This window comes from Zootoca vivipara, chromosome 1 (genome assembly GCF_965207765.1).
Source record: "Zootoca vivipara chromosome 1, rZooViv2.hap1.1, whole genome shotgun sequence".
NCBI classification, from domain to species: Eukaryota; Metazoa; Chordata; class Lepidosauria; order Squamata; family Lacertidae; genus Zootoca; species Zootoca vivipara.
The window spans coordinates 49126775-49146175 of NC_142582.1; the positions used below are offsets into that span (position 1 = coordinate 49126775).

At 48.4% G+C, this 19401-nt stretch overlaps 1 protein-coding gene across 13 annotated transcripts in view; it reads right to left on the reverse strand.

Annotated features, from left to right (window-relative positions):
* The window catches only part of TNS1 (tensin 1), a 310381-nt gene that overhangs the window by 272551 nt on the left and 18429 nt on the right, over positions 1-19401 (reverse strand). For 2 of the 13 annotated variants that reach the window (XM_088662732.1, XM_088662884.1), the window contains exon 1: positions 4639-5110. The exons of the other annotated variants lie outside the window; for them this stretch is intronic. In XM_088662732.1, coding sequence (XP_088518858.1) covers positions 4639-4734 — 96 coding nt within the window. In that variant the 5' untranslated portion in view covers positions 4735-5110. Of the gene's footprint in view, positions 1-4638; positions 5111-19401 lie in introns of those variants that run through there. 13 annotated transcript variants of the gene reach the window in all.

The following is a 19401-nucleotide window of genomic DNA, read 5'->3' on the forward strand; positions in this document are numbered from 1 at the left end:
TGCCCCACAGTAATGGGATGAAAACAACTCCTGAGCCCACTGCAACACAAGTGTCACTGCATAGCACAGCACCCCCTTCAGGGCCTCAGAAGCACAGCAAGCACAAAGGGCTCTGGGGTGGAGAGAGAAGGTCTGGCCCCTCACTGCTGCCTGCTAGCAAGCCTGTGTGGTCCCACTGCACTGGAACCAATTTGGCCTTTGCTATACACCCTACAGCTAAGCAATTTGCTCAAAGTACTTCTTGCACCAAAGACAACAGCTGCCTTCTCTCTCTCTCTCTCTCTCTCTCTCTCTCTCCCCTCCCCAATCCACACACACACCCCATCTCCAGAGGCATTGCTTTGGCTGCAGCAGAAGCCCAGGAAGCCACTGCAGCGTGGTGGTGAGGATGGCAGAAGCTTCGCAGCAGCAGCAGCAGCAGCAGCAATACAACTTGGCCCCTAAACTCCCTGCTAAGCAAGCAGAGAGGGGAGAGCTAATCATCATGACAAAAGAGGCAGCGCAGAGAAGCTGGGCTGCAAAGTGCCCGTGGTGCAAGGCAACGGCTTCACTCAGTCGGAACAAGCCACTTTGCTAAAGGACCCTGCAAGGGCAAAGGGAAGAAGAAAAGCCCGTTGCCTCCTTCTCCTCTTCCTGCTGCTGCTGCTGGGGACTCCTGCTCTGTGAAGGAAACTGCAGCTACCACTGGGTCTCAAACAACTGGAATTGAAAAGGGGGGTACTCTCTCTTTAGCATTCTGCCCTCCTAGTTCCTCCCACCTCCAGCTCTGATGGTGCTGCTCAATTTGGGCTGGATAACCTGAGCTATTAGAGCTTGTTATAGACCATTCAGACCAGTATCCTGTTTCCACTGGTGGGCAGGTATGGCTGCTTATATCAGCATAAAGATTAAACTCTCCATTCCCCCTTTCCCACTCCAACCTACACTGCTCACTCTAATTGTGGGTCCCACGTGCTCTTTCCCTTCTCCCAGCATCTTATGGCACTATCCTAACATCTACTTTCTCCTATTGAAGTGAATGGGGCTTACTCCCAGTTGAGGGTTTGGATTGCATTGGGTGCTATAATTGCCGATCCCTAGAATACACTGCCAACCTAGCAGTTCGAAAGCACATCAAAGTGCAAAAAGATAAATAGGGACCGCACAGGCGGGAAGGTAAACAGCGTTTCCGTGTGCTGCTCTGGTTCGCCAGAAGCAGCTTTGTCATGCTGGCCACATGACCCGGAAGCTGTTTGCGGACAAACGCCGGCTCCCTCGGCCTATAGAGTGAGATGAGCACCGCAACCCCAGAGTCAGACACAACTGGACTTGATGGTCAGGGGCCCCTTTACCCTTTACCTAGAATACACAGGTGATAGCTATGATGCAGGAGGGTTAGCTTCCCCCTCGCTCATTTTAAAAAAATTAAATACCCCAAGCAGGAGGGATTAAAAGTTATATGGTACATCATCAGAGATGGCATGGGCACTAGCCAATAGGTATTTATGACTCTCATTCAACCATTTTCTCTACACAGGATTCATCAATACAACAGGAATATTAGCTAAGGAACAAAATACTGTTGTCTTGGTTGTTGAAAAGTGTGATTCTTCAGCAACAAATGTGACAGCTGTAAGAAATATACTGTGATCCCTCAGAATAAATGAGAAATGCCCGCATGTTTATTGCCATCAATGGCCTTTTGCAAGCATGGTTTTGTGTATTGTGTGATTCTACAACTGCACTGCATTGTAAGTAAGGAATCCGGTATTCCACATAAAATTTTGTCTCTTAAGAAACTCGGGTTTCATTACAAATAAAGTTTCTGGGCCTTAGGACTGCAATGCTAGGCTTGAAAGTGCATTGGCAATGCCTGGCAAAATGTCAGGAAGCTGAGAGCCAATGCTGCTGCAACTATGGTTCCCACATGACTGGCTACTGATACTTCAGCTGAGGGTGACTGTATGCTTAGTCCACACATCAAACCCCTCTCTCCTGCTTTAGCCTTGGTTAAGGAACTGGTCATCACTGACATTAACCCTGTCATTAAGGTGAACCTGCCTCTCTTCTTAATGAGAACTTGAAACCAGGGTCTGAATTTGATTAACAAACTTGTTTAAAAGGGAACCATAGTGGCCTTAACCCTGGTTACCATGGGAGTGGGGAGAACTGACATATTCTGTAACTGTGGTTATGACAAAAGAATGCAATTTGTTTCTCTTGGTCTCTTAACTGTGACCAGGAGCTAGCAATATATCTGCACATCCTGAGAGAGGACTAAGCAGGATTTTAAGTCATTGGAGGTGAAGGCTTCGTGGTTTTCCCTTTTTACGAGCACAAGTTATGCAAAATAAGCAAATACATGCACATCTGCTCAATTTATTCAATTCACAGAATCCAGATCTTCACAGGCCAGAATATGGGTTTCACTAGTGCAGAACTTGCATCTTATTTTAGTTTACTGCAGAGTATAGACAGCTCTAGTAACAGATTCATGATGCCATGTTCCCCTGTTGTGTTTCACATCTACAGTCTTGGCAAAGCTTCCTCCCTCACCCTCCACCCACAAGAATATCTGTAATCCTTCCTGGCTCTTGCACACTCAGCATGGGAGCCTTGAAACGTTGGGGTAGGGGAGAGAGATAGGGGTCAGCAGTGATGGGAAGGTATCTTCCTCTGGCTGCAAAGGCAAGCCAATTCCGCTTTAAAAGCAGAGGATGTTCAGGGCCCAAAACATTCTTAAGGTCATCCAAATGCACTCCCAAACTTCACCAGAAACCCTTCCCAGGAGAGCTTCTGCAGAAGATGCCAGAGCACCGACTCCCTTCCCCCCTCAGATCAAAGACAGCAGAGTGGGTTGCAGATCTGCTCCATGAGGAACTTGTGAGCTGGAGGGTCCTAAAAGGCGCTGGTGGTCACCCATGCTGCTTTCCCATTGCCCTGGTGATGACATGACTGAGAAACCGGGAAGAACATTTTAAAAATCAAGGGAGGGGGACAAGGAAGGAAAAGAGGCGGGGGGGGAATAGTTTAGAAGAACTTGGTCAGCTTCTTATTTTACTTTATTATTGCATTCCACAGAGCTTGAGGAAGGGGGAGGCATTCCAAAGGAATTCTCTCCCTCCCCCCCACCCCACCCGGCGCCCCTCTGCACTCTTTCAAATAATCCTCCTGCTGAGATGGATGTGAAAACCTTACCCATCATTTCCCCAGGACAGACACACTTCTGACATTCCATCACTATATGCTCTCCAGACAGACAGACAGACAGACAGACCCTTTACTTGTACCACGGTTACCATGCTCTCCTTCAAGATATATGGTGAGATTTTACAAAGAAAAAAGAAAAGCCTGGCTTCTTACAGATGCAGAAACCAGCATCTGCCTCTGGGATACCCAAGTAACAAGTGGTATGTTGCTGTGATGTGTCACCCCCTGCTGGCTCATGGAGGACACAAGACACTTGGCAGGGCAGATCCGAAGCAGGATCACTGCAAAGCCCTATGTACTGTATATGCTAACATTTGATCTGAGTGTGGTCTTTAGCATGCAGTTTGATACTGGACAACAGCCACATGGAACCTGCTTTGCGATCCTGCCTGCCTCCCCACCTGTTATACCTATCTGGGTAGCTTTCACTGTTTGACCAGCAGCAGCCCTTTTGTTCAGAACCTTCCCAACAATGCAGCAGCAGCAGCAGCAAACTGATGGCAGCTCCCAACAGCATCATCTCTCCTGGTCCCCTGCTGGTGACATTCCCTAAGGGAGCCAGGAAAGAAAGAGCTACAGAAGCAATAAGGCAATAGTGTTTGTGGATAGGGCGAGACAGGCCCTTGGAGCAGCCGGCACAAGCATCCCTCTGACTGTATAACCAATGTGCAAATCAGGCAGGAGGAGATTGGTCAGTAGCCCCCCCACCCCACCCCGCACCTATGTGCAGTGCTTAGACTGTGTGCGCTTTGCACCTGGCTCCTTCTGAGCAGTGGAATCGCTGAATTCAGGAGCAAGTTGCCTTTCCCCCCTTTCTGCTGTAGGAACCTGTGTGAATTTGTCAGGCACCAAAGAGAGGTGCATTATGTGGGTGAGCTGGTGGGTGTGCAGAGATCCAAGTGCATGGTAGAGAGTGCGTGTGTGCTAAAGGGTATATAAGCCTTAAGTGGCTTGAGACGTGTGTGTGTGTGTGTGTGCAGTGCTCCATGTTACAGCAACTGTGCCCCGCTCTCAGCAGCTGATGAACACGAGGGCGCTTCTGCAGTCTGCGAGCCAGCGAGCATGTCACGGTTGTGTGCGTGTGCATGCATCCAAGGGAGAGTTGGACAGAGCACACTCGGGCAGCGGTTGCAGGGGACTTGGTGGCCCTGAGGCAAGCACACCTGGTGAGCAGACGACTAAGACTGTGCAGAGGAATTGGAGGGGGGGCGGTGAACTGAACAATCAAGGCGCGAGCCAGTTTTATGCAGCGCGCGCGGGGAAAGGACCAGGGAAAACTCGATTGGGGAGAGGGGATCCGATGTGCCTTCATGATCGCGCTGCTGCGGGTGGCGTGGGGGGCTCTTCTCGCCAGTTAACTCGGAACTCCCTTACACTACGCAGCTTTTTCGAGGCGGCGACGCCATCTCTCTCTCTCCCCCCCCCCCCGGCCATTGCAGCCCCGCTTACCTCCCGGTGCAGGCAGAATCGCAGGGGCAGGAAGCACGAGAAGAAGTATTTTCCCCAGCGGATCAGGGAAGCGAAGCACCAGCTCAGGCGCGTCATCGTTGCTGCTGCTGCCGGGCTAGGGATCCCGCTTCGCCCCGAAGTGGGAATCCCCGTTCACACTCCAGCCCCCACCAGCAGGCGACCGAGGAGCGGGATGGGGAGTGAGGGGGGTGTCCTTCCCAGCAGGAGGGAAATAGAGAGGGGAGAGAGGGACGCGGGCAGGCGGGCGACAGCCGGGGTTGGTGCAGGCGCGTCGCGTCCCCCTTGCTTCGTCGATCGCAGCTCTGCAGAGCCCTGCGCGCCGCGGCGCCGGCGGCGGGAGGCAACAAGAGAGGCGAGGACCCTGCGGGGCGGCGATGCCGGCCGGATGGATTCCCCTCGCAGCACTGACCGCCGCACGCGGCTTCCCGACCTGCTGAGCGCTAGCGGCGGCGGCGACACCGCCCCCTCCTCCTCCTTTCCCTCCTCCTTCTCACCTCCCGCCCCCCCCCCGCGCCCGCCTGCTCGCGCGCCTCTCCGGCAGCGGCAAACGGTAGCGCGGACTCTCCAGCCCCGCAGTGCGCGTAGGGGCGCAGGACGACGCGGCGCTGCCTCGATCAGCTCCCTCCAAGCCGCCGGGGAGCGCTCCGAGTCCGAGCCGCGCGCTGCTGGGGGGTGGCGGCGGCGGAGGGCGGAGACGCACGTGCCGCAGCCGCGACCCGAACCTGCCCTCACGCCCAAGCGGACCGCGAAGGACAGCGCTGCCCTGGCCTGGCCTGCGTCTAGGAAGAGAGGCTGGCGGGCGGTCCCGCCCCCTCCCTCCCCGCGGCGTTAACCCTAATCGATCCTGTGAGTCGCTCAGCCTTCACCTCTTGCTCCCTTTATCGATAATCCACGCCTCCCCCTTCGCCGTGGGAGCCTCAACGACGGAGGGTTTTTATAAGGGGAGGGGGACACCAGCCCGGGGTCTCGCTCCCATCCCCAAATGTTCTGCTCGTGGGTGATTAAAGCGCAGCGTCTTCCCTCTCTTCTCCCCACCCCCACCCCGCATCAAACCATCTCCATCGATGGCTGATCGACACCCCCGCCCCCTTAGTAATATGCCCCTCTTCGAGGGGTACGTGATTTCCTTCTCCTGACCTTCCCAGTTCGTTGCCACAATCCAGTCTCTAGATTTGTCATGCTTAATTAACCAGTTAGCAACACATCATTCTGAAGAGCTGCGTAAATGGCACTCTTGATCCTTTATCAGTTAGAAGTAAATGGGATCTGTGCATACACATAGATGCACGCGTTTAGCCTTGATGTCTGAGGAGCGCGATTGAGGGGCGCTGGGAAAGGGAATGGGAATGGTTTGTCAGTTCAACCCGCCGAGTCCTGGCTTTGAGGGCCATCAGAGTTGTAGGCGTGCGCGTGTGTGTGAAGAAGCAAGGATGCAGGAGCAGGTGGAACTCTGCAAAGTCAGTGGTGTAAGGCTGTAAAAAAAAATGAAGTAAAATGTGGGACATCTTATTTGAGAAATTTGGAGGAGAGGGCCAATAAGAGTGGCTGCCTTGCTAAAGCTGCACACTTACACGAGAACAAAGCAGCAGGCTCAAGGGAGTGTGCAAATGCACACTTACAACCAGGGTACATCAAATCAGGCTGCATCAACACAAAGCATGTGACAACAGTTCTATAAGTCAAATCCACACTGGATATCTGAAAATGGCTTAAATCCTCAAACTACACAAGGATGTTGCAGGTTAAACACTGGCCATCACAAGGAGATTTCAAGCAACTTGTTGCTAATGCAGGCACAGATGCAGCCTGCTCCGTCGCTATTGGCTACACCCAGTTCTTTTTTCAAGAACCACGCTGCCTCATTCTGAAACAATAATGTATCTAAATCAGGGGTCAGCAAACCTTTTCAGCAGGGGGCCAGGCCACTGTCCCTCAGACATTGTGGGGGGCTGGACTATATTTTGGGAAAAAAATATGAACGAATTCCTATGCCCCACAAATAACCCAGAGATGCATTTTAAATAAAAGGACACATTCTACTCATGAAAAAACATGCTGATTCCCGGGCCATCCGCGCGCCAGACTGAGAAGGCAATTGGGCTGCATCCGGCCCCCGGGCCTTAGTTTGGGGACCCCTGATCTAAATTTTCAATGAACCACCAAATGGGCTGTATAAGCTTTCAGCCCAGCATTCCTCATACACTCACACTCTAACCAAGGATGAGGAACAATGCTGGCTTTTGGGCACATGTTGATTTGCTGCTGGCTGGAAGCTTATCTGAATCCAACTGGCTCACTTCTCCCAGTTTGGAAGCATCCCAAAAAGGTTGTTGTTGTTTAGTCATTTAGTCGTGTCCGACTCTTTGTGGCCCCATGGACCAGAGCACGACAGGCAAAAGGAGGTCCCTGCTAATCTCGGTTGGTTCTGAGACATGTCTGGGCAGCAGAAAAGCCATGCAGACAAGAAATAGATGGTGAGTTGGGGAAAAGAGACACAAGACTACAGCAGAAAGGCACAGACTTGGTAGTGCAGGTGATGAGAGACTGTGATTGGATTCAATGATCATACATGGGTCCCCTTTTTGACAGTACTGTGTATTACTTCAAAACGTGACAAGTCATTCCTGTTGCATTTGGGAGCCCCTCCTGTTCTTTCTGCCAAGTGAGGCCCTGGACTTCTGCCCCAAAGTCCTGCCCTGGCAGCATCACAGGGCACAGACTCAATTAAGAGGACCTGATGTCATCAAATACTTGCTGTGATGGTGTTTGGCACAAAATCCAGGGCACCTCAGCAGGAATAGGACATGCATCAGTTAGGATGTACCGTTCCAGAAAAAAAGCTATTTTGCACCATGATGGACAAGGTCAGTGATAGCCCATGACAAGGTTCCTCCAGAAGATGCTAATTTAAGTCTTCACAGCCAACAAAGGAAAATATGGCATGGATTGGACCAAAGGCACAGAAGTAAGACAACAACAACAACAACAACAACAACAACAACCTCAGTTAAATGTAGGCCAAGTCCAACTGTGTCCCCTCAGCAAGAAAAGGGGACTTGTGTTATGCCAATGTCTTTGCCATGACCAAAACTACCAGATTCAGTAGATTTGCCTCTTGATCCTAACCCATATTCCAAACAGCCCTCCAGTTGGAAACCATATAACATATCAAGACTAAATTTCTGTCAGCAGGATTCCCAAAAGTCAAGTTACTTTTAAGAGTCACCCAGTTATCCTTCAAAATTAAACTGCGGTTAGATGCTGTGAAAATGTTGGCTGATGAAACATAGGAAGCTTCCTTATATTGTTTCAAACAGTTGGTCCATCTGCACTGTCTGGCAATGGCCCTCTAAAGTTTTATGCAGGAGTCTTTCCCAACCTATTCAAAAATGCCAGGTATCAAACCTGGGATACTGTACATCCAAAGCAGATGCTCTACTACAAGGACCGCAATACCTCAAGGACCGCCTTTTTCCATATGAACCTACCTGGACCCTGAGATCATCTTCCGAGGCCCTTCTTCTTGTGTCTCCTTGAGAGGTCTGGAGGGTGGCAACATGAGAATGGGCCTTCTCTGCAATGGCTCCCCGTCTGTGGAAGGCTCTCCCCAGGGAAGTTTGCCTGGTGCCTTCATTATACCTTTATGCGTCAGGCAAAAACATTCCTTTTAAACCAGGCCTTTGGTTGATTTAATTGACATCCTATGCCCTTTTAAAATGTGGGGTTTGGGGGGGGAGTTTACTGGGTTGTTGCTTTTATTTTGATTATGTATTTTGTCGTTTTATACTTTGATTTTATTCTGTGAACCACCCTGAGACCTCCGGGTATAGGGCAGTATATAAATTCTAATAATAATAATAATAATAATAATAATAATAATAATAATAATACCACTGCAATGATCTCTGGGTCCCAGGCAGCATGCTGCATTATTGGCTTATAAACCTCACCAGAACCTAATGCCTATTAACAGCAGTGCAAATTGAACTGTTGCTTCACAGCTGCAACTTAACCTTGCAGCAAAACACAGGACTGACAGACTCTGCTGGTTAATAGGGAAAGAGAACTGTGAAGAATTCACTGGTGTACTGTACAGTCCTTGGAAGCACCAATCTCCTACCAGTCACAGAAGAATGGATGGGACACCAGGTAAAAATAAGACCCACCAAGCTTTGCTAACTAGACTGTTCCAGAGGAGAGTCAACAAGTATTAATGCCAACTTCTCTGAGAAGAGGCTACTGGGTTACACCAGTGACCCATCTAGTCCAGCATCCTGTTCTCACAATGGCCAACCACATGCCTATGGGAAACCTGCAAGCAAGGAACCTCTTTATTAGGTTCAAAACAAACAAACTTGGTTGAATGGACTAATAGTTTTATTCACCATGGCCTTGTATTTTTGTTTTAGCCCAAGTGTAGTGGTAATGTGGGCATAGATTAGATGACATTTTGGAATTTTGTTCCTGTTTTTCTCTTGTCTCGGGAATCTCCATGTTGGATGACCACCAAAAGCTGCATCTGAGTTTGTATACAGTCATACCTCAGTTTAAGTACACCTCGGTTTGAGTATTTTCAGTTTAAGTACTCCGCGGACCTGTCTGGAACGGATAAATCCACTTTCCATTACTTTCAATGGGAAAGTTCGCTTCAGGTTAAGTATGCTTCAGGTTAAGTACAGACTTCCGGAACCAATTGTGTTTGTAAACCGAGGTACCACTGTACTATAAATCTGCATTCCCCAGTAGTCTTTTTTTCCCCTGGCCTAGCTTGTCTCATGCAAATTGCCCATTTCCTGTCTGGTCACGTCCCTTGTTGTACAAAGGCCTGCTTGGTTTACTGTTTCTTCCTGGCCAAAGAAAACAATAGTCTAATTACTGGGCTGTTCCTTCTCACTAAATAGTTCATAGCTTTCCCCATATGTGAGCCCTGGCAGACCTACTCTGTTGACATTATGTACTCTTAGGTCATTCTGTGATACCTGCCTAAATGTGAAAAGTAAGATCTGTCTCCAAGAAATTAACAACACAATCTTATAAGGGCTACTCAGAATTAACCCCCATTGAGTTCACATGGGCTTATTCCCAGGTAAGTGATGATAGGATTGCAGTCTAAGTTTGAAAATTACTTGATCCTGGCAACCTCAGTTAAGAAAGACTAGAATTGGCTGGTTCAATTGTGATGTCACTTTGTCCCTGCAAGGAGTTGTTTTAAAATAGGAATCATTTCCAAAAGAGTAGTTGTGTTAATCTGTTGCAACAAAAACTACTGAGAGTCTCATGGCCCCATTAAAGCAGTAGAACCTGTGGTCTTCCAGATGTTGGACCTCAACTCCTACCAACCCTATACGAAGGCTGCTCTTGCCAATTTGGAGGAAGAGCATTGTGTCCCAGCAACCTAGCAGAGAGTGGGGTGCATTTCTTGCCTGAAACTATTTTCCTAGCCACTCTGGGCCAGGGTGTAGAGGCACAATTTTTGCACTCTTGGCCTGGGCCTTTGCCAGGAGCCAACCTACCCAACCCCTAGGTATGTCCCTGCCTGTCCTGAACCATGAAGTACCAACCTGGTGGCAAGTCCCACTGGAGTGCACAATCCCACAGCAGTTGCTAGCACACATTCCAGCAGGCCAACATCTCCAAAGTCCAGTCAGGCCAGGTTCCTACCTTTGCAGCCAATCTGGGGTTCAGGGCACATGGAGGTCAGTCCCACACAAGCATAGCCCCAAAGAGCTCCCTGGACCATCCAAGCCATGGTCCAACCAACGTTGGAAGCTAAGCAGACACAGCAGCTCAACTCTGCTTCCCTGTGACCCTCACCTGTCCTGAGTCTACTCCAGCTGAGGAATCACACACCTCCTCCCAGAGCTAGCGAGTCCCACCTGGGCAGCTAATGAGCTGGGCTGTGGGCCCTTGCCTGCCTCAGCCTCCTACAGAATACCTCCCACTGCTCCTTACACCTCAGAGCCTGCCATGTTTGGGAAGACAGGAGCCCCTCTGGCTCTGATGATGGGTCCTGCTGCTCCAGTTCCTGTAAACTGACCTCCATCCCCTCGCCATCCTCCACCACCCCATGAGTACTTTCTACACCAACCTCTCCCTCTCCATCCCCAGCCTGCCCCAGTGTGCCCCAGTCATGGCTATACCCCTCACCAGGATCCTCTTCCTCCTCCCTGCTGTCCTGCCAGTTCATTACACTGGCCAATCAGCATGCAGTTAGGCTAAGGGCAGCAGCTTAGCCCTCTCCAGGTAGGCTTGCAACTGCCCATTGCATTTTGCACTTTCAGATGCTTAGCATTTGTGTAGCACTTTAGAGTGTTCAATCTATTTTGTGTGCATTATCTCAGTCATTGCCTTGCAACAGCTTTGCAAGATAGGTCAGCAATATTATTGCCATCTGCCACCTTGAGAATGCTGGGTGAGTGGGCTGAAGGAATATTGGCCACTTTGAGGAGCAGACTAGGGGATTTACATCTAGTCTAGTGTCCTCTCCTCACAGTGGCCAACTAGACGCCTATGGGAAGCCTGCAACCAGGACTGAAGCCCCACAGCAGTCTCCCCACTTGTGCTCCCCAGCAACTAGTATTCAGATGCTTACAGCTTCTGATGTGACCATCATGACTAGTAACTATTGATAGCCTTAATAATCCACTGATAGCCTTAATAATTTACTAGTTCACTCTTCAGCCTCTTAGCCACTGTGTTCCACCAGATGTATTCAGCGCAGCATAACAACAAAGGATAGGGCAGCTCTCATAAAGGAGCTCCTGGGCTAGGCCAGCCTCAAGTCTAATTCTCTCTTGTCAAGAGCCTATTTCTTGCAGATGAACAAAGACGGGGGTCCGCGTTTGGCTAATTCATTTGTATGGCCCGCATAAGACTCACACACTGCTCGCATCCCTTAAGCAATTCAGTGCTAGGTGTTAAGCTGAGCTGTTGCGATCAGCTCTACTGATTACATTGCCAGGGAATGCAAGCACAGCACAAAAACCCGCAGGCCACCTACTGGCACAGAGAGGAGCTTTGGCTGCTACTGGGTCTGACCTGGATCTTTCCCTCCAAGCCAAAGTGTGCAGAATACTAAGCTTCTGCCTACAGACATCCATGACCTCTGCCTGCAGTGGCAGGCACGGACCTACAGTACTCAGTTATTTTTTTATCAGGGTGGAACAGCATTTTATAGGTAGCAGCATAGGCCTGTTCCCCAAATTAGCAACTCAGTATCCAGTTCCTCCCTTCCCTCTTTAACATGTAGCAATGCTATACCCACATCCTGCCTCATTACAATGTGCATTTTCCCTACCCTACATACTGCACAGCACAATGGATAAGTGTAGGTGGGACAGCATTGACATAATATGTCACTCTGAGTCTTGCAGCCATGTTCTGAACTAACACTGGCTTCTGAACAATCTTCAAATGCAGCTCTGTATATAATGCATTGCAGTAGTCTAACCCAGAGGTTATTAGAGCATGGATAATTGAGACCAGGTCAGGATATAATCAGGTTTTCCTGTTTGTTTTAGTTTCTTCTCACTACCATCTGCTAGATCACCTGGTCACAGTCTTCCCTGCTGTATTGAGATGCATTGTATTTCAATTTCAATTATATAAGTGATTTGCAAAATGGCATCTATATGTATAAATTAGCACCTGCAGATTTATGCAGATCTATGTCCTCTTTTGTCTTCTTTCTGTTTCTTTTTGTGTGATTAATTTCCTTCTTTGGGGCAATGTGTTATTTGCTATTCCATAGCTACCTGAAGTCCAGTTGCACAATACGCCTTGCAACTACCACAATGCCTGAGTCATAGGCTATCCTTGATGTTGGATTCAGCATTTGCTCCTCTTCCAAGTGATGTATCTTGAACAACTGCTCAAGTCAAAACTCTAGTGGCACCAACCAGAAACATTTGAGAAGTTTCCAGTGAAGAAACTGGTCATTAGCTGCTGCCTAGAACACTTCAGCTTAGCATTGTGGTGAACTCCCAACATGCAGCAGCCTAAGAAGCTGAAGTAGAGCCACAATGCTCTCAAATGCTTCTTGTCATTCAGAGCAGGGTATCCTTATGATGGCCAATAGTGTCCAGAGGGTCCAGCATAGCTGCCAAGTTATCCCTTTTTTACAGGGATTTTCCCTTATGCTGAATAGGCTTCCTCGCGAGAAAAGCGAAAACTTGGCAGCTATGGCCTGGTCCAGATTATGTTGAGATTGCCACAAATCCAGATGTTAGCCCATCCCTGCATCTTCTGAATGACCCTGCTACCAAAGACCTCATCACCACCACTCTCCTCACAGATGTTAAGTTGCCAAATCCCTCGCAGAGTGAATGAATGGTGAATAAAATCTGCCTGGGAACCAAACAAGAGGGAGGGAGGAAGAGAAACTATAGACTGCCTGGTTTGAAACATGCCAGATGGCAGTCCAGCTTGACCTCAACGCCAGGCAATGGACAACTTCACTTTCTGCATTCATTTCAATGCAACAACATACACAGGTGACAAGCTTGCCTCTTATTTCCTTCAGAGAGGTGCCAGTTCTCCCTGACTATTTATTGCGCCAGTGCCTTTCCAGAACTATTAAACCAAGCGGGTTAGGAGGAGGTCCTTGTTCCTCTCCCATCTGCTGCAGCCTGGTGCATTGGAACTAGGAACACAGAAGCTGACATTGCTCTTGACAGAGTTGTGGCCTAGGCCTGGCCTCGCCTCAGGAACACTTGGCTAATTACTCTGCCAGGCACTTTAATCAGGGAATTGCCAGCAAGGCCTCACACAGCCCTTGATCAAGAACCCCTCCCCCTCTTCTTCCAGCACTGGCCCATTTGCTTTATTGTCTCCAGAGAGCTCAGGCCCAACTAATTTAATTTTGTGCTCTGACCAAGGACGCACAGCCGTCCTCTGCCTTCAACTGGGAACGGGGAGGAGGGGAGCAGCTCCTTTAAGCTCCCCCCCCCCCCAATCCCCTGTGCATATGTATGAGTGCAACCATAAGCCGAGATCTCCCATGCACCCACCAATAAGGGGGCTTAACACAGCTGCCAGGTCATTAAACCATCTTATTTAAAGATGTGTGTATCCTGTTTCTGATGAGGGGAGAAGGAAGCAAGTCTGCAGTGCCCGGTGCCCATTGGGACTGGTAGGGTGGAAGACAGGGAGCCTGACAGTAGGGGGCAACAGAGTCAATGACAGGCAGAGCAAACTAATTCTAGTTTTGTCTCCTTTGTCTTCTCTACTGAGTTATATAAGGGCAGCACGGAGACTAAGGGAGAGGAAGCTGACAGGCAGGACTGCTTACTGGACTGGCTGTGAGGAAGAAAACAGACGAAGGGCCCTAGCTGAGGGCAGGTTGAGATTGATGGGCCATTGAGATTGAAGCAGCCTCCACTGGTATGAGAAGCGTATCAGGGATGGAAGAGAACAAGGCCAGCTGCCTTGTTCTGCTGCCTGAGGAGGAACAGCTAATGGCACCCCTCTCCCCTACTCAAGGCCATTAAGATTGGCTGCATTCTTCTGACACAGGTGACCATAAATCCCACAAGTGCCTCAGCAAATACAACAACAGTGAAATTAAATTGCTGTCAATTTGCTGCCCTTTCACAAGACCCCAAACTCAGCTGCTTGAGGCAGCCACCTCGCTGTGCTCTGGCCAGTGCCAGATTTTAGAGGGCCCTGGGCAATGTGCCCTTTGGCGAGCCCTCTGTTGGTAGGCTGTGGGGAGGCTTACCAGAATCAGTCCAAAATGGCCCAAACACCATTTTAATTTTTTGCAGTGTCCTGGAGCTACACTACACTATGACAGAGACAGTCTGGGGAATTTAAGTTGTGCCTGTATTCACCTGGCTGGGGCTAGGTGCTGTGCCAGGTTGGGTCTTTAGGTTTTTTAATAAGAGGTCTCAGAGCAGGTACCAGTGGTGGGTCCCTTTTGTGACCCTGGCAGCTACTAAAGGATGCCAGGTGCTGACCCTGACCCTGGCAAAGAGAGACAGGGCCAAATTAGAAGTATCCATGCAGCTTGAAGAGAGCCTTCCATGTTCAGGAGCCAAGTTGCCATGCATGGACCATTTTCACAGACCATATCTGGTTTGCAAATCAGTAGTTCCTCCTCGCTGCCCTAAGGGGAGCTACTGCTAACCATGGTTGACAATATAAACTGGAAAGACAAATAATCTGACCTGGTAGAAGAGAGTGTTTTATGTTTCTAGCTTAGTCTCTGAAAAAAATGCATTGCCTGATGTCCAGTGGCACTCACACATGTGCACACATTTGTCTACACTGAGGGAATCCTTGGACGCCCACCCCCAAGTGCCCCTGCCTTTAGAGGTGGTGACTGGGGGAGAAGGTTGTCCTTGTTGCTGCAACTACACGTGTCTTTTCAGCACCAGGCAAATACTCCACCCCCCCCCCAAACCAGGCCTTTTAAACCAGGCTTCCCTAAACTGCGACCCTCTGGCTATTTTGGCCTACAACTCCCATGATCCCTAGCTAACAAAGTGTAAAGTTTACAGGATTGTAGCCAAAGTCTTCCATAAGTAAGGACAACTTACACACTGGGCCTTTTGGGGTGTAAATGCTAAACTATGGTTTAGCATTATGTGCATGACCCTACACAGTCCTCAGACTTGCTCACCACACCCTCTGCTTCCTCCTCTGGCACAGGCACAAGGAAGAAACTGGGAGATTATGATTTTAAACTAAACATAGTTCCCTGTAACATCTGAACTCAGAGAAACTATGGTTAATTTAAACCAAGGGAGGGGAACCTGTGCTCTCTAGACATTGTGAGACTCCACCTTCCATCATCTTTGACCATTAGCTACGCTGGCTTTAGCTTGATGGGAGTTGAAGTCCCAACAACATCTGGAGGACCACAGGATCCCAATCCCTGGTTTAAACTATCTTCAAACAAGCCTGCATCAGTCCTTAGTTTATGAACCTAACATATTTGATAACCAGAGTTTAAACTAACCAGAGTTCCCCCAAGTTCAGATGTAACAGGGAACTTTAGACACTTCCACTTTTAAACTGAAGGAAGTGGGGGGAAGCAGACCTTGCAAGCCTGAGACTCATGAACGGAGTAGCCAGTGTGCTTTTGATGTGCTTTTAAAATCACATACTTCCAAAAATGTAGCAATATGAATGAGACAAAGAGGTCTTTGCAAAAACATGCACCACACACTTTCCTGCATCATGGAAGAACATTACTGAGAGAGCTGGGACTGGCTGCTACACATTCTATCCATACAGGGAGAGAGTTGTAGGTTTTATTTTGCCCTATTGCCGTTGCTCCCCGCCCTCAAAATATCCTGGTTTTCTACTGCATCTTCCTAGGGGTAGTTGGATAACATGGATGCCTAAGAGAGCAGCGTGTCCCAATCATTCACTTTACAATATCATCACTGTCATTTGGGATCCCAGTCCTGACACAGCAGAAACCGTTTTGCAGATGAGGCTTCAGACAAGCTGTTGGCAATGATTCCAAAGTCTTTTTTTGACTGGGAGCCCAGCAATTTTGTTATTTAAGTAATTCACTCGGACAATGGTCTAAGAGAGCAAAGGCTTAATCATAAGGGAGGCCTGGGGAAGTGGCAGTGGTGCAGGGATCCGGTGGGGGGTGGGGAGAGAGAGAGAGAGAGAGAGAGAGAGAGAGAGAGAGAGAGAGAGAGAGCGCTAGCGCTAGCGCTAGACAATGCAGATTTCATATTTAGTCAACGGATGGCAAAACAGATACCAGGGTCTGATTTGGTCACTGGAGGCCGATTCCTGTAATAACAACAACAACAACAAAAACCCAGCATCCTCAAAATTGAATTTCAGGCTGGGGGAAATCCAATGTCAACATGAGACACACAAGCAAAGAAACTGTGCTCTGCAGCTAGGAAAGGAGAGGGATAAGTTAACAGGAGCAAGCTGAGTATTCAAAGAATGCCAAGAATTCTCAGTCCTGAATTCATAAAGCCAGCATCATGACATGCATTAGTTGATTCTGGACTAAGAGGTCTCTTCGTTTTGCAGTGGAGGGTTGAGGACAGAAGCTGCATCACTGGTGGACGACCAGCCAGGCCATTAGCTCCTCTGAGCAGAGCAGGGCTTTCACTACTATACACTCTTGCAGCAAGAAAGCATCTCCTCACAAAGTATAGTACTAGGTGGTCATGTGACCTCCTTTAGGGAAGGGTTGTAGCTCAGTGGTAGCACATCTGCAAACATCTCCCTTCTTTTGTCCTTTTTACTTATGACAAATTTCTTCTCTCCCCACCCCATGAGTGGTCAGTCGATATTGTACAGAGTATAGTTCCAGGACAGCAATCCTGTACATCATTGCCTGCGTGCAAGTCCCATTCATTCCCAGCAGGTCTTATTCACAGGCAGCTGTGTGAATGACTGGCGCCAGAGGCAACATTTCCTTTTATTTTATTTTATTAAAACAAAACAAAAACCACAACACTCTTTTTACATTAAGGACCTTCTTGCACAACCACTTTTATTGTACAAAAAGTAATTATTTATCCCCCGCGTGCATGCGTGGCTCATGGTCTGCACGCTTCCTTTCAATGATAAGCATCTTTTACAGGGACTTTGCATTCTCTAGTCTTTTAGAAGTGCATTATTTTCTACCTAAGAAGGCAGAAGACTTCCTTCCTGAGTGGAATGTGGTCATGTGAATATTGTGAGCACCAGGAGACTTTTTTGTGTGATGTGACTGATGATCAGCAGCACAACTCTTCAATATGCGTGGTCCTGTTTTATTAACTCTTTAAAATGTTTTCTTTTCTTAATTAAATTAAAAAGTTAATGTTGTTGGGTATTTTAGGCCATTCACTCTTTTCCTGGGGAGTTATACACATCTGGGCAGATTCAAGGATGGGCTGTGCCTGGTGACCATATGCAAATGTCTTGATTGTTCCTCTAATATTCAGGTACAAGAAGGGATTTGAGCAGAAATATCATCCCATGTAGGGATGAGAAAAACAACCCCATCTTCTATTCAGCTCTTAAGGTTACAGGGGCCTTATGCTCCTTTGTATCCTATATCCATCTCTCAACCAGATTGGCCTTGGCTCTTGGAATAAGTACATCACACCTAGCAGGTAACTAAAGACGCATTTTGAATTGATGCAAGGGCGCACGCTCATCTCAGACTTCTCTACTATCTAAGCAACCACTAGAGGGCAACAGTAGCCCTCCCTAACTGCATGCTCATAGGTAGGCTCTTTCTCTCTCTTTATCTCAACCCTCCACCTCTTATTTTCAAGATATGCCTTATATTTCACCAACCCTTGGAAATCCTGCCATGCCTTATTTTGTAGGGATGCCTTAAAATATGAGAAACACGGTAGGTCAGGATATCTCTCTACCAAGAAGAGGCAAATCTCTCTACCAAGAAGAGGCAGAAGCTGGGGGCTGTCCAGGTGAAGAGTTTCCCTGCCACCAAGGTCCAACACATTTGCTGCTACCTGGTCTCCTGGTTACAAGACACCAAGGTAGTTCATAACTGACTTTTTGAAGCTACAGATCTTTAGGTCTAGCCAGAGCTTTAGGCTGTATCCATGACCACATATATGGTAAGTGGCTTAAAATTTGACAGTCCTTATATGGTTGGATTTAAGGTGTCTCAGGTCTTCAGAACACTGTTTCTTAGCACTGGGCTTCCCTAGCCCTTCTGTGACATGGAAGTGGCTGAAGTCAATGGCAGGCAGAGATTGTGACAGCTCCGTCTGTCCAGGTCCACTGTTACATCAGAGCATATCAGCCCAAAGAGCCAGGGCAGGCAGAGAGATTGGAGGTCCACAAGGTGATTGCAACTGTGAAGAGGTCAGAGGTCAAGGACAGGCATGCAGGACCACCAAGACTTGTGCCTTCTCTTATTTATTAGGCCTACTATGAGATGTGCATATGATCCCACATGACCTGTGTGCACAAAATGTACTTGGATATTGCTCATTGCCCAGTCATACTGATTCTCTGGTGTCGCTCGGTGTCCACTGTAGGAGACAGGACAGAGGGTGAGTTTACTCATTGCTCTGTAACCCAGTCTGGCAGTAGCATGGTTCTTAACTCCACTGACCTTCTGACAAGAAGAAACCCTGTTTATTGACCGTGCTAATTTTTTCTCAGCTGCATTTTTTAAACAGTAAATGTGCAGCATGTTGTAGAAAGTGTTTTCAGCTAAAGTGTTCACACACACACACACACACACACACACACACACACACACACAGACACACACACCACCTCAAGGGGTGTCAGAACTTGACTGTGATGTGGATTGTAAAGCTAGGGAATGTTGGCAGGAAGGACCGAAAAGGCTTTCCCAAAAGCATCATGTGGACTTTTATCTCTCTCTTGGAGACCTACCAGACAGTCCAGTTTGGGGAAGGGAGAAGCATTGGCTTTATCGGAGCCAAGGTGCTAATGACAGGGAACAGCAGGCCTTTTTCTACAAAGTGACAAGGCTTTCCACAGTTAAAACCTCCATTTTAGTGAGAACCCACCAGTGTCCTGCCTCAGCTGAGAAAGCCCTGCCCATGTTTCATTCCTTTCAAGGTTTGCTGGAACTCACAACATGGAGTTATGGGTTACAAGTACACACCCCACCTTGGAGACTTGAAGTTTACATCTAAAGCAGGGGTGGGGAACTTGTTGAAGATTCATTCCCCGTGTCTGCAGTCGTGGGATTGTTGTCTATCACATGACGGTGTATGTTTTGACTCCACAGAGTGGGAAGTGACTGAGAGAGGATGTTTGTGA